The 15,532-nt window shown below is 39.9% G+C and overlaps 1 protein-coding gene across 1 annotated transcript in view; it reads left to right on the top strand.

Annotated features, from left to right (window-relative positions):
* Positions 1-15,532, top strand: part of LOC104369730 (ras GTPase-activating-like protein IQGAP1) — an 82,463-nt gene that overhangs the window by 31,780 nt on the left and 35,151 nt on the right. Inside the window, 11 exon segments of the mRNA XM_086619962.1 lie at positions 21-98; positions 1,850-1,926; positions 4,365-4,432; positions 5,441-5,554; positions 5,955-6,133; positions 6,776-6,866; positions 7,346-7,509; positions 10,955-11,039; positions 12,471-12,634; positions 13,085-13,245; positions 13,757-13,881. Of these exon segments, the coding sequence (XP_086476088.1) occupies positions 21-98; positions 1,850-1,926; positions 4,365-4,432; positions 5,441-5,554; positions 5,955-6,133; positions 6,776-6,866; positions 7,346-7,509; positions 10,955-11,039; positions 12,471-12,634; positions 13,085-13,245; positions 13,757-13,881 (1,306 nt within the window).

Genomic DNA, 15,532 nt, shown 5'->3' with positions numbered 1-15,532 from the left:
CCTGCCTATTTTTATTTCAGGCAACGGGTCTCCACTTCCGGCACACAGATAATGTAATCCAGTGGCTGAATGCCATGGCTGAAATTGGTCTTCCCAAGGTAATTTCTATGTTGTATGTGCAGATAAAGAAAAAAAAAAAATCTCAGAAAAGCTCTACATTCCGTGGAAGCATTTGCTGCTGTACAAAATCAGCAGACTTCGTCTAGTTAATTCTTAATTTTCTAGACTTGCATCCCTATAGAAATTTTATCCTAAAACTTGCTGAAAGATTTCATTCTGCTATGTGTGTGAGAATGACTAGGAGCAAAATAATTCCTCCTTCTTTATCATATCCTTTATCAGTAATTTTGCATAACATCTGTATTACGTTGTTCTTGCCATGCATTCTTCTGAGCAATGTCTGAGCTACAGTTTGGTTGTGGAAGTTTTTTTAGAAATCTATGCTAAAGAAACAGTGCAACAGAACATACTTTGTTCTCTATTTCTTCATATTTCCTTACGAAATTTTCACATCAAGTTGAAATATTCCTGGTGTAGCTTAATTGAATATGAATTATTGGCTTCACTAAGGAAGTGGCCAGATAAACTCCTCTGAGCTAATGAACACTGTTGCCTGAAAAATATGTAACTGTGGTAGTGTTGTGCTGATAATCGAGTTGCATATGTGGAGAGTAAATACGTTTTTTTTAAAGTTGGTTTTTGTTTTTTTTTTTTTTTTTGTAAATCATGTTATGCTTAGTTTCACCAAAACCAGTGTTGCTTAGTTTAATCTGATGTATGTTTTGCTTGCATACATGTGTGCAAATTGAACACTTTATTTTCGGCAAAGTTTTTCAAATAGCTTGTTGAGATTTACTAGTTTAGCCTTGCTGGGATTTATGGTGATCTTACAGGAAAAAATTTGGGATTAGGAAATAACGAAATAAGCTGTTAAGGTTGTTAGGTTAAAATAAATGAGGAGGTAGCTAAACAAGGAGAAGTTAAGTTAGGTTAAAATAAATGAGGAGGTAGCTAAACAAGGAGAAGTTAAGTGCCAGGGTATGAGGCAAGATTTTCAGATGTAAGTGGGTTTTGGAGGGAAATTGATGTGTGAGGAGATGTTAAAGAAACTGGGCTGGGGTCCAGTACATTTGTGCTTTAAATATTTTGACATGCAGAAGAGCCAGGGAACTGATGCGGTGGAATTGTGAGGGTCCTTCAGCTGCTCTTGCCTTTACAGAAAGAGCAGTACTGTTTTGTGCTCATAGGCAACAGCAAGGAATGTTCCAATAATGAGAAAATAATGTACCTTGTTGGTACTTTTGAATGAATTGACACTTCCAGTGTTAGCCCCTTGTGTTAAACTTTGAAGAGCTTTGCATTTGAGTCTGTCTGAAAGCTTTTGGGTCCAGCTAACTGAAAATGTAGTATGCAGAACACCTCAGTGCTGATCTCACTTTCCCTTTGTCACTGACTCTCTTCTTGCTTCTCAGCCTCATTTAGTCCAAACAAAATCCTCTTTTCTTTCTTCTCTTGTAAGTATTTTTTTCATCTCTTGACTTTCACCAAAGTCCTTGCTAATACCTCATGACCCAGTATCTTGGTGGGCACGCAAAAGAAAGGGTGAACTCATCTGCGTGTGTAGAATGTGGGCAGCAAAAGGGGAACCCTGGTTTGGGTGGTGGAAACAAAAGGAAGGATTGGTGCTTCAAGCAGGAGAAATGTTGGGCCAGGGCAGAGAAGCTCAAAGAGTTTTGTTCTGTGGGCTGTTTCATTAGCGTACTGCAGAAGAACTGGACTTGTCACAGTTATGCGACTTGGCTGTATAGAGTGAGTATAATTCAGACTGCTAACTTTGTTTTGTCTTTAGATATTCTACCCAGAAACTACAGATATCTATGATCGCAAGAACATGCCACGCTGTATCTATTGTATTCATGCACTCAGGTAAGGCATGCTAGGCAGAAATCTAATTGATTCTGAAATCTTGCTGCAAAGCTGCAAGCTGAGAGGGGAGAAATCTGAACTGAAGACTGGATGAGGACAAATTTTCTAGCAGAACAATCTTACCAGGTCAGAGCAAAGATCCATGAAGCCAGTATTTTGCCTTGGGCAGTGGCCAAATCAGATGCTGACTTCAAGTATGTTGTGATTACTACCTTCCCATCCCAGTTCTCACCCTCCCTCTCTACTATCTGAGGCAGAGCTAAACATTTTGGGGCTTAAAGGAAAGCCTGAAGCCCTAAAAAGTGTTTGTGAGAAAGGAAAATAATAGTTTATCTAGGGATCAGTCAGATCAGTGAATGAAAGCCGGTGTGGTCACAGCATTGTACTGCAGTATGTGTATCTCAATTACCACAGTAAGTGATCAAGCAGGAACTGTTGTTGAAAGGTCTCTTAAATTTTAGATTCTCACATAGACCAAGTAGGGCCACAAGGATAATCCCAGTTCTTGAGAAAACTGGGAGAATTCGTTTGTTGATGGCTTTGCTCTTTAATTTGGCAGGATGGCACATTGCTTGCGTTTTTGATTTTTTTTTTGGTATGTGTGTGTTTGGTTTTTTTTTGTTTTATTCCCCTCCCTCCTCCAGCTAGCTGGTTTGAATGCAAGTGTGGCTTTTGGAACATGTTGAGATTTTTATTTTAACAGAATTCCTCTTGTAGAGTTTACTAGGTGATTGAATGCAGGATGGTATACATCTGGGTCTTCATCTGTTGCTTGCTCAGTTTCAGTTCTCAAGAGCTGCTTATTCTGCTCTCTGATCTGTTGCCAGTGTGAAATCCATAGAGATGGAATGCATTTATCTGAATGTTGTATTTCAGATTTGCTGTAGATTAAATTATTGTTTATAGAAGTGAGCTTGATCCCAACTTTAGATCTAAAATGAGTTATCTCTGTAGAATAAGTTATTTGGAGTTTATAGAGCAATGAGGAGTAGACCTTTGGCAGGGTACTCTGCCACTATCAAGACCAGTGCTCCTTTTTGTTTAGGTTATGGCAAAGTTCCTCCCTTGCAGGCAGCTTTGTGATAGCTACTGTAGCTACTTTATGCCAGGAGTTGGCTGGCGTATATTCTTGTTACGTGTTCCTTGTTATATCCTGGCCATTCCCCTTGCCCTCCCCACCCCCAGGAGTCTGAACTGCGGACAATTACCCAGCTTCCCAAGAAAATGAAGTTTGCTGTTGCTATACTCTTTCTAGATCATGTATTAGGAAAAGATGATTAATTCAGGGAGCAAAATTAATAGATGCATACAGTTCCAGTAGTTAAGGCTGTAGAATTTATAATCTTTCATCTAATAATAGCTTTCCAAAATACTTAATTTTTTCAGTCATTAACCTTTTTGGCTGAAATGTTCCGTAGCCAATTTCTCTGCAAAGGCAGCCTCCTCAAGAGTTTATCATTTAAATAATTTTACTTGTCATGGAAAAAAGTAATTCTGCCCTATAAATATAAGTATGGAAAAGGATGTTTTTATAAAACTTGGGGTTTTTTCAGGCTTAGTGTCAAAGTATATTCTAGTTAAGAAATAAAGATCTAGAATGCAGTTTTGATGACAGTCCGTAGGTCAGGAGTGTTCCTGCCAGGTGTTCATGTTTTTTGTTTTGTAAAAAAATCTACTTAGATTTTTAAAGATTGGAGATTTACACTTGACATGTTGAGGTCATGTGAAAAGGTGGAATTGCTTGCCTTCTATTTACCAATCAAGTTAGAAGTGAGTTTAATGGATGAATAGATATTTACTTTTTTAATAGTTTATTTTTAATGTTTCTGCATAATCAGATATTTCAATAGAGGTGAGAAGGAGAGGAGTTGCTTTTCTTTTCCCAGTCCCATTTGTCCTTAGATATATGGATTCATCCCTCTTTTGTAGCAGTTCCAGTTCTCATCAAGCTCCAAGCGAATACAGTAACACCACTTGTAACAACAGGACAAGAGGCAACTGGCACAAACTGAACCACAGCAGGGTCCCTCTGAACATCAGGAAACACTTTATTTACTGTGAGGGTGACCGAGTGGCACGAGTTGCCCAGAGAGGCTGTGGAGTCTCCACCCTTGGAGATATTCGAAAGCCACCTGGACGTGATCCTGGGGAGCCTGGTCCTACGTGACCTTGTTTGAGGAGAGAGCTTGTACAAGAAAAACTTGAGAGCACCCTTCTAGCCTCAACCATTCTGTGATTTCGTGAAGACTTCAGACTGGTGGACCAGTTATCTGCAGCTGAGGGGGGAAGAGAGGAGTCGGCTCACCCTCGTGGTTATTATGAGCTGTTACATTGGCTTACCTGAGTGGCTCCTTGAATCTGTATCTCCTAAAATTGTCATTGTCAGAACCACAAGGAAAAATTACTAGTTCTAATTATTTGCTTGTTTTCTTTTCTAGCCTGTACCTGTTTAAACTGGGTCTTGCCCCCCAGATTCAGGATTTATATGGGAAGGTGGACTTCACAGGTAAAAAAAAAAAAAAAAAAAAAAGTACTGATATGTGTGCTGTCTTTGTCTTATACTCCAGTAGACAGTGTGTAGATGAAGGATTTTTACTGTTGGTATCCTAAATGCAAATTGAATTCAAAATTAATTGCTGTGAGAAGTTCTAGTAATTTAAGATTTAGGTGCTTCTGAGCCAGGCTGTTAAATAGCCATTGGTTTGCTAATCATTACTTTCACAAATAACAGTCCCTTAATTTTTTTTGCCACTGTTGAGAGATGCTTAAACCTTGCCTCCATTCCCTTGGGAGAGGCTTCAATTTGAACTTGGTAAACGGTTCTGACCTCCCGTGACAGTTTAGAGATGCCATCAGCTGGAGAAGAGTTTGCCAGCTGATCTGCTGCAGGAGATTCCAGCACAAAGTCTTGTGTCCACATGCCGCCTCAAGGTTTTAGTTCCTTGATTTTTGCAAAAGTGTCGAATTGTGTGTGTCGGGTTAGTGGGGTTCCTGCCTGAGGATGCACATCTGATTTAAAAGGTGTATAAAGATTATTTTCCTGCAAAACCATTGTTGATTGAACCCATAAAATGCTACACTATCAACTCTCTTTTTAAGTTGTATGGTGTTTATCAACAGCATGTCTCGATATCCTCCATTCATGTTTCTCAGCATAGTCTCTCTGTGGGAAAAAAAGAATGCCAGATACAGCCTGTGCATTTTCCTGACCTGTTGGCAGCTGTAGTTGAGGCACCTCAGAATGACGGAGTCTGTTTCCAGCTCCTCATGAGAGTCGTGTGTTGATATGAGTTTCTGGGAGAAATGTAGATTTTAGGAAAGTGTGCAAAATGTTTATCAGTTTTCATTTATTTTGTTTCACTTACTGAGTTATATTGAAAGTATTATTTTAACCGTAATTTTAATTTATTGTAGTTACCCTATTTTTTTTTTTTTTTGTAGCAGCAAATGTTATAGCAGTGCTGATTCCTAATGTGTTTAAGCCTGTGTAACACTGGTTTTATGTATGTTTCAGAGGAGGAAATCAGTAATATGAGGCTTGAACTGGAGAAGTATGGTATTCAGATGCCTGCTTTCAGCAAGATTGGAGGAATTCTTGCAAATGAACTTTCTGTGGATGAAGCAGCATGTAAGAAAAAATGGAGTTTTGTTTTATGTGACAATTCAAATCAACTGATGAGAATTTTTCTTTTTAAAGTGTTGGTTTTAATGGTCCCTGTTGTAAGACAGTACAGTCTTTTTAATAGGCCTTTGGAAGACTGGAAAGAGCGTTATCTTCTTCCATTGTGTACTTTTTTCTTTTGTTTCTGTAACATGATGATTTGACTAGCTAGAGTATTGTACCAGGAAGTAGGCTGCCATTTTTTGTCAAGAACACAAAGTCATGACGGAATGAGAGGTACTTCAATAATTCTTTTGCTTTCCAGTTAATTTCCAGATAATTCTTCTGCTCTTTCCAGTTAAGTTCTCAATTTTTAACAGAGCTTTTGTATTTGGGACTAACTGTCAGGCTGTGACTTGTTTTTCAGTACATGCTGCTGTCATTGCCATTAATGAAGCAATTGACCATCAGGTTCCAGCTGACACTCTTATGGCGATGAAGAACCCTAATGCCATGCTAATAAATCTTGATGATCAACTGGAATGCGCTTACCAAGACATACTCTACAGAGCAAAGCAAGACAAAATGGAGAATGCTAAAAATAGGGTAGATCAATTCTTCTTTCAAACCATCTATTGTATTGCAGTATAAACTGTGGGGAATTCATGGAATGTGTGTTACAGTCCTGTATGTATAGTGTTAGGTGGATTTACAACTAGTAGTATTCTAATATATTCCCCAGTAACCTGTCTTCCTATTGTAGAAGACAGGGCAGCATTTAGCTGTGTTACTCTGTTTAGCTATCTGAAATATGGGCCGCATAGAGACAGAATTCATGTCAGCCTTTATGTTGGGCATGCTGTCCCTCTATTTTGGTACAATATAGATATGTTTTCCTAACAATAAAATGACGAGCAAAACTGACCGATGCTCTCAGAAGGGGTCAGTGGTGTTTTAGAATGCTATATATCAAATGTCTAGCTACATGTACTGCTTTCTATGTTCTGGAGCTCTACTGTGTGTTCATATAGAGCCATTACATTGAAATAATGTTTTCTACGCTGTCTATATCAGAGTGTGAGTTTATTTACTTTATACGTATTTAGTTCCAGGGCTTCTTTTTTCATGTATAGAGGTAGCCTACCACAACTCTATATACAGTTATCCTGCCTGACCTTTTCATTGAGAAGATCTATGAGGGCAAATGAAACTGTAGAAACACTGATTATTTTTTTATTTCATCTTCAGATTGCCTCAGAAAACTCAGAGAGAGAGAGAGATGTGTATGAAGAACTTCTAACTCAAGCTGAGATTCAGGGAAACATCAATAAAGTGAACAGTAGGTATCATGCTAAAGTAATAGTCTTAATTTAACAGAATACTTAAAAATGATACCTGTGCTCCTCCTCTCTTTCTGTAATGCTAACAAAAGTGGAAGGCAGCGTCCCTGTTTTCGTGGGGGTTTTGGTGGTGATTTTCTGTGGGTGTTTTTATTACACTCCCCCCCCCGCCCCAGTATTAGTATATAGTTGTAAGCTGAAATAGTTTTGACTTCTGTTGCCTCGCCTTTAGGAAATGGATTGTCCATATTGCTGGTCCCCCCACTTCTTCATCCTGAGTAATGCGTGCTATTTCCAACCTTCAGACCTTTTTTCAAGTACTACTTTGCAATTGACTTTGGAAGTCTTCCATTTGGATTACATACCTAACTTTCTATCCATCAGATCTGAGAGTATTTCTTTCTGAGCAGTAGGTTATGTAAACCGTGGGACTTCCTCATTTAACGTGTGTCTCAAAACTCTGCTTTGCTGTTTCTAGCACATGCAGCCATATCAAAGATTGACCTAGCTTTGGAACGAGGAGACGCATTAGCACTGTATGAAGCTTTGGCAACACCAGCCCTGGGACTCCGAGGGTTGCTACGAGAAAATTGTGACTGGTATTTCAAGCAGTTTTTGAGTGATAGACAACAGAAACACAAGGTATGAAAAAGTCTGCATTACTCTGATTCATGAGGTTTTCCCCCTGCCCACCTCTCCTTTCACTATATACTAATCACTTGCCATATACCTGCATTACAGTTTAGCATTGGTTTGAAAATGTTAACACGAAGAGACAGAAGCATGCAGTAAGCGTATTCATCATTTAGTTTTCATCTCTGCATATGAAAGGCCAGTATAATGCATGTATGTATATATAATTGAAATACTTTCAGCAAACCTTAAAATATTAGCTTGGGACAGTGTACCCTTCCTAAATTTGCAGATGATACAAAACAGGGAGGAGCAGTCAATACATCAGATGGTTGTGCTGCTACTCAGAGGGACTTACCAGGCTGGAGAAGTAAGCCATTAAGAATATCATGAAGTTCAACAAAGACAAATGCAAAGCCCTCTACCTGGGAGAGGAATAACCTCATGCACAAGTACAGACTGGGGATAGATTTGCTGTAAAGTAGCTTTCCAAAGAAGGACATGGAGTCCCAGTGGACAATGACTTGATCAAGAGCTGGGAATATACCCTTGTGGCAAAGGCAGCCAGCAGTGCCCTGGGATGTGTTAGGAAGAACGTTGTCAGCAGGCTGAAGGGAGTGATCCTTCCCCCTCTACTCAATGCTGGTGAAGACCACAGCTGGAGTATTGCACCCAGTTCTGGGGCTCTGCAGGACAAGAGACTTAGATGTACTGCAGCAAGTCTAGCAAGGGCTGAGAAACCAATTTAAGGCTCTGAGCATCTGACATATTAGGAGAGGCTGAGAAAGCTGGGATTACTGAGCCTTGGGAAATCTCTCAAATAACTGATGGGAGGGAATAAAAAGACTGAGCCAAATGCTTCTCAGTGGTGCACAGGCACAGTGACAGTATAAAATGCAATGGGCACAAGTTGAAATTCAGGAAATTCTATTTAAACATAAGAAAACTTTTTTTACCCAAGGTGATCAAACACTGAAACAAGTTGACCAGAGACCTTATGGAGTCTATCCTTGGATATACTCAAAGCTCAACTGAACACAGAATCACAGAATGGTTGAGGCTAGAAGGGATCTCACAAGTTAGCTCATCTTATCCAACCCACTTGCTCAAGGAGGGCCCCCTAGAGCTGGTTGCCCAGGATCATGTCCAGGTGGCGTTTGACTCCACAGCCTCTCTGGGCAACTTGTGCCACTCCTGGGTCACCTTCACAGTAAACAAAGTGTTTCCTGATGTTCAGAGGGACCCTGCTGTGGTTCAGTTTGTGCCAGTTGCCTCTTGTCCTGTCATGGGGCACCACTGAAAAGAGCCTGACTTCATCTTCTTTGCACCCTCCCTTGAGATTCCCCCAGATCCTTCCCTTCTCCAGGCTGAACAGTCCCAGCTCTCTCAGCCTTCCCTTATAGGAGCGATGCTCTGGTCCGTTAATCATCTTCGTGACCCTTCCTTTGACTCTCTCTGTTATGTATGTGTCTCCCTTGTGCTGAGGAGCCCAGAAGTGGACACAGCAGGTGTGGCCTCGTTGCCTCCCTTGACCTGCTGGCGACACTCCTTCTTATGCAGCCTACACTACCATTAGCTGTCTTTGCTGCCAGGGCACTTTGCTCTCTCATGTTCAACTTGGTGTCCACCAGGACCCTCAGGTCCTTTTCTGCAGAGATCCTGGGCAACCTGCAGGGGTTTGCCTGCAGTCTATCCCAAATCTAGGGATTTGGACTAGGCTGTTTCCAGAGGTTCCTTTCACCATCCACTATTCTGTGATTCTGTCATTTTAAGCAGACTTACTTAGAACATGTGCCTTCCAGAAACTCTCCACCTTGAAGTTTCTGGGACTCAGTTGTAGTGCTTAACTAGGAAGAACTTACAAACAGCGTCGCTATCCTTTTGTTGTCAGACTTAAGCAGAGCTCGTTCGACTTCTTAACTGCTGTATTATTTATTATGAAGCAGGACTGAATGCAGCTGCAATGGGAGCTGCCTGGCTGTGTGATTGTGTCTGTCTCATGTAACCTGACATATTCTCCCACTTTGGATGATCTCTGCATAGGGCTCATTAGGACCTACGCTTCTACTAACTGAAGATGTCCTCTTCCCGAACCTCCTCGAAAATCTATCTGTATCAATATAGGTAGATAGCTATAGATATAGATCGATATAGATAATAGTACCTTTCTTTGGTAGACTGTTACAGCTTTTTCTGCTGGAGTGCAGGTTTTTTGTGTTCAGTAGGATCCCTCAATCTGAAAGGCATACAGCAGTAAATCAGAGCCACACTTGATTTTGAAAAAAAATTTTTTTGTGTGTGATGCAAGATTTTTTTTTAGTCAATAGCTAAACATTGTTCCTAAGAGAATAATTCCTTACAATGAATGTGCTGTTTTGGGATACTCTTTCATCAGTCAGCGTGCTACTGTACTTTGTGAGTGTTACTTACCTGGGATTCTGTGTGAATGATGGAGCTGAGGGATGTGTGTATTGCTGTTTTGCCCTTCTGTGGAGGTATGAGGACTTCTGCAGCACAGACTTAGTCCTGCAGCTATTGCTATTCAGATTTGTCATTTATCTCTGAAGAAAGATCTTCAGAAGCTTTGTTTCTTGGGACCTACGATTAAGATAAAATAGGAAAAGTGGGGACTTTTAAAAAAAGTCCTGCCAAGCTTTGGTGTGGCAGAAACTCTCCATAGTTGTCAAAAGATGTCTCTTGAGATGACATAGAACTGGGAAGATTTTTACCAAGTTTTTTAGTAGCCACAATAAACCAAATTCATCGGTTTTCTAAACTGCAAAGTCAGATTGCACATTCTTCCAGAATGTAATTGAAAGATCTTGTTACATAAATGTGGTCTGTTGGGTGCTTTTGGAGAATTACCATCTTTACTGTGTGAACTGTATAAAGGGTTGTGACCTGTATGGCTACTACTCAAGTTATTTAAACTCTCCTGCTTCCGAGTCACTCATCTCATTTTCTGTTTGTATTCATGTAATACCATATAGTCTGAGAAGCATGTATATATAAGCTAAAACTGTATGTTGTCCATCTTTGATGCTCTGCTAACTCAGAGGTAAAATGGAACGTTAATTAGTGTGTTGCTTCATGGCAAACTACACAAGTATGAATTTCACTCCAGCATCCAGCTCATGTACAGGGAGTCTTTTCCCACAAATTGTCCCTTTTGTCTAAAATGTGTCATGATTTTGAAAGCTGGGTTCTTGCCTTTAATGACTGTGTCAATGGGACTGCATTTCTAGTACTAATGGTTGTATGCATACAGTCTTTCAGCATGTGAACTGAGAATCTGTTGAGCAAGTTCTGTCTTCCTCATGTGTGTGGCATTCTTTGTTTCCAGATGCTATGTGGCATTAGAGTGTTTTAAGGAAAAGCTGTTTTCCTTTTGCTGAGCTATTTGAAGTGAATAAGCTGACATAATTTCACTCTCCCGGTTTCTTATTTTTCTCAGACTGGCCTTACAGGTCCTCTGCAGAAGGAAGAGTTGCAGTTGGGAGTGGATGCTGCTAACAGGGCAGCACAACAGTATCAGCAAAGTAAGGATCAGCAGAAATTATTGCAGCAAAGTGACCATGGATGTGATCAAAAGGATGAGACAGCACAATATTTGGGTCTATGTGGAGAGAGATTTGTGAGGTTTCTCTCAAACCATTATGAAAGTTCTTGAAGTTCTTCATGACTGCTAAGAACATTAGAGACACTTGTACTGTCTTTTATCCAGCTCTTACAATACTGTTGGAGATAACAGCAGTTATGTTTCGATATAATTTGAAATACTAAGAAACAATGAAATTTTTTATCCGCCTTAAATAACCTCTTTTTCTAGAATTCTTGTATGAATGTTTGTGCTGTGCATCTGTGAATGAAATCTGGATTGCTCCGTGAGGTGTGAAAGGTAGTTTACCTGCTGACCATTGACATAAATGGGGAGAGGCTGTTCAGGAGGGCCTGTTGTGATAGGACAAGGGGTAATGGTTTTAAAATAGAGGGAGGTAGGTTCAGATTGGATATTAGGAAAAAATTTTTTACCATGAGAGTTGTAGAACACTGGAACAGGTTGCCCAGAGAGGTGGTGGATGCTCCGTCCCTGGAGACGTTCAAGGCCAGGTTGGACGAGGCCCTGAGCAACCTGATCTAGTTGGAGATATCCCTGTTCCTTGCAGGGGGGTTGGACTAGATGACCTTTGAAGGTCCCTTCCAGCCCTAACCGTTCTATGATTCCATGATAAATCTTACTTGGCTTGAGCTACAGAACCTTTAACTGTTTCTAAGTATCAGGTAGCAAATAAAATGCAGATCACAATGACTGATTGTTTTTTGATTGATGCTTCTGACTGTGCAGAGCTCTTTCCTGGAGAAGAATGTTCAGTTCTGGCTGTGCAGGAGCAATTAGTTCAATTTGTAATAGGTAGGAAGGAGACTACGAGAGACCAGGGGAGAAGAGAGGGTTTAGAATACAAGAGGGAAATAGTGAATGCCTAATAACTAGGAGGTTACCTTCAAAGTACCTTACTTGTTCAGCATGGAGCTCGGTGTTCGTTTACCTACTTGTGCTATTTTAAAGTTAGCCTATGTGTATCCGCTACAGAGTGCCTGTTACTGTCTTGAGCAGGATAGACGCAGACAGGAGGAAAAAGTTGTTACTGCTCATCCGTCCAAAAATTTGCAATTATGAGGCTTCTTAGAAGACTGAAATGGTGAAACAGTCCTTTAATAATCAAGCAAAAAGGTGAACTAGTTTTAAACACGAGCTTTACTTTGAAGAAGGCATGTGTTTTAGTTGTCTACACTAATGGAAGACTAACTGGGGAAGTATGGATCAGAAGGCTTCGTTCGTTTCCTGCACCTAAGGGAATTATTCTTTTTCTTGTTAGTATCTGATTATTGAGTAGAATAAAAGTGCTCTTATTACTAGGGACTCAGCTATCTGCTTTCCTCATTCTTTATGCTTCGTCTGTAACTTCTAGGGCTGGCAGCAGTAGCCAAAATTAATTCTGCAATTCGAATGGGTGATGCTGAGAAGACTGTGGCAGAAATTATGAATCCAGAGGCTCAGTTACCAGTCGTTTACGCATTTGCTGCAGATCTTTACCAAAGGGAGCTGGCCACCTTGCAGCAACAAAGCCCTGAAGTAAGTACCGTATTCTCTTTTCCGGAAGTCGGTATGGATCACCAGGTCTTCCTTGTCTGTTTTGTTAAATGCGTTCTCTGGATCAAACCTGTCTTGAGTCATCATCTAGTTCAGAGGCGTCCCTGCCCATGACAGGGAGGTTGGATTAGATGATCTGTAAGGTCCCTTCCAGCCTTTGCCATTCTATGATCATAGAACTGCTTTGGTGTTCCGTCTGTCCTGATGTGAAGTTTAATCCCTAAATCTTGAGCTACCTGACCCTGTAAGATTCTACTTTAATCTCTTGGTGTTCTAGATTTATGATACTCATCTTTCTGCTTCTATGCCATTAAGGTTTTCCCTTTGCTTTGTTATATGTCTATTCTGACAACTTCTCTATTCTGTGTTCTATGTGCAGCAATAGTTTGTAAAGAGCGAGTGGAATTAATTTCTTGTCCTCTTTGTATGCAGGGTAACCTCACCCATCCAGAATTATCTGTTGCTGTAGAGATGCTGTCTTCTGTGGCCCTGATAAATAGGGCGTTGGATTCAGGGGATGTAAATACAGTGTGGAAACAACTGAGCAGTCCTGTCACAGGGCTTACAAACATTGAGGATGAGAACTCCCAGAGGTGGATATTTCAAGGAATCATGTCTATCTTTGATGTTGCTTATATTCTGTGACTTTTTGAATTTTTTCCCCCCTCTTACACTTTGTTCTTTGTATGTTTTCTATCATGGTACTGATTTAATCTCCCTTGGCTTCTGCATCTTGTTTTTGTGATTACTGTTTCTTACTGGTCTGATTTCTATGCTGTCTCTCAACGCTTTCTCTCAGATTTGACTTTAAAGCCATGCTGTGGTTGTCATTACGTTGTCACTAATACTACACCAGCTCACCCACTGTGTTCTTTCCCCTGGCCTCTCATTCAGTGTCTTAGTGCTTTTGTCGATTATTTCACATTTGGGCTGACCATCCTGCATGTAACCTTTCCTCTTATTCCCCCTTTCTGTATTTGTTCCAGTTTCAACCCTCATGTTACCTCTTCCACTTTATGTGCAATTCTCATATTGTCTTGTGTGTTCCCTGGCCAGCTTGTTGCGATGCGATGTTTGTTGGTTTTGGTTTTTGTTCTTTGACAGATATATTGATGATTTGATGAAGCTGAAAGCTCAAACATGTGCAGAAGGAAATGAATTTATCACGTGGAATGATATCCAGTCCTGTATTGATCGTGTGAACACAGTTGTGCATGAAGAACATGAAAGTAAGTTTTTCTGCACGATTCATGCTAGACTGATCCTAGCTCATAAGGAGTACTGAAATTAGGTGTATGTCAGTGCAAAAAATTACTGATTGACTTGTAGTTGTGTCATATGTTAGATATCTAGGAAGATCTTAGTTGTGAGCAAGACTTGGTGGTCTGTAATATATAAGGCCTGATAGCAGGACTGTTGATGGAGAGATCAAGCAGTCAGGAGTGTTTGTGGTATTGAAATCAGTATCTCAAAACAGTTTGTCAATCCTTCCAATGCAAATTTCAATCCTTTTTGGATAACAAAATGTGGTGTTTGCTATCAGCGCCTAGGATTAGTCTAGAATCTTTTCTAATTTTGCTTCCATCTCTCAAATTTAATAAAAACTAGTATTACTAAAATCTCTGAGTTAATTGTAACCCAGTCTTGGAGTACTCCATCCTCCTTCCTAATTTACTGGATTCAGTGGAAGTTACTTTTCTTGAAGTCATCTTCGTCTGCAGCATCTGCCCTATTCAGCTTTTCCTCTTCTCCCTTTTAGTCCTTATTTTGAACGTGCTTTGGCTTTTTGGAAAGTGCTCATCTTTTAAGAGGTTAATTGCTTTGTTTACGGTTGGTTCCTGGAAGCTTTTATTTTCTCTTATAACACTTCATATGAACACTAGTTGTTAAAACCAGTATCTATAAAAGCTGAAATAACTCATAACTGACTTTCTGATCAGTAGAAGAGTATGCCTGCGCAGGTATTGCCCTTTAACTCAAAATATTGGTAAACTGAAAAAAAATCCCTAATCAGAAAATATGCAAAAATCCACAGACGTTATAAGTGTATGCAGCGAGTGTGACTACCAAAACTTAAATACTCAAGAAGGAAAAAATTCCTGGTGCAAGCTGAGAAATGTGAATGGGTGTTAACTTCACTTCTGTGCTTATTCTAGTTCTGCATTTTTTTTCATTTCTGTTTTTTAGTATTGTTTATTTTAATAAGTGTCTTTTAGCAGTGATAAAAGACTGGGATTGAGAGTAACAATGAGAATTTAAGCAAAACAGAAAATTGGAGTAATTCTTTCTCTAAGACAGGATTAGTGGACTTAAAATCCGGAGTGGAGGTAGAGGAGTGCTTGAAAATAACACAATTAAGTGAACTTATTCTTAGGTAGGTCCTTGTGAGTCCTGGTGGTTTAATTTTCTGTTTGTTTGTTGTTTTTTTTATGGTTTTTTTTTTCAGTTTTATTAAGGGAACATAATTTTTGGTTATGACCAGTACTGGAAACCTCCTGTGTATGCAAGTAGCATGACATTTACTTTCAAGCCATCTTTGTAATACTTAGCTCAAAGCCTTGCATCATAAGAGGGGAGAGATTTGTCACTAATGTGGAGATGATGATAAAGTTTATATTGTACACTGAGACAAACAGGCATCTCCTGCCACTTCGTGTTGCGTAGTTGGTGAGTTTGTGTTTCACCTTGAAAAGACTTTATACTCTAGAGAGGGTTAATTTTTAATTTAAGAGCCTGCTATCTTGATTAACTGGTTTCCTGGATCTCTGAATAGACACTGGGTTTCCTGTTTGGGTCACATGAGCAGATTTTTTGAAACCACACAAACGCAGACCCATGCGGGTACATACACGCAGCAGGATGTGAGTTTCATAGTGCCTT

Source organism: Tauraco erythrolophus, chromosome 14 (genome assembly GCF_009769465.1).
Source record: "Tauraco erythrolophus isolate bTauEry1 chromosome 14, bTauEry1.pri, whole genome shotgun sequence".
In the NCBI taxonomy this organism is placed as follows: domain Eukaryota; kingdom Metazoa; phylum Chordata; class Aves; order Musophagiformes; family Musophagidae; genus Tauraco; species Tauraco erythrolophus.
The sequence above is the reverse complement of the archived record's forward strand: the minus strand, read 5'-3'. Positions and strand labels throughout refer to the sequence as shown.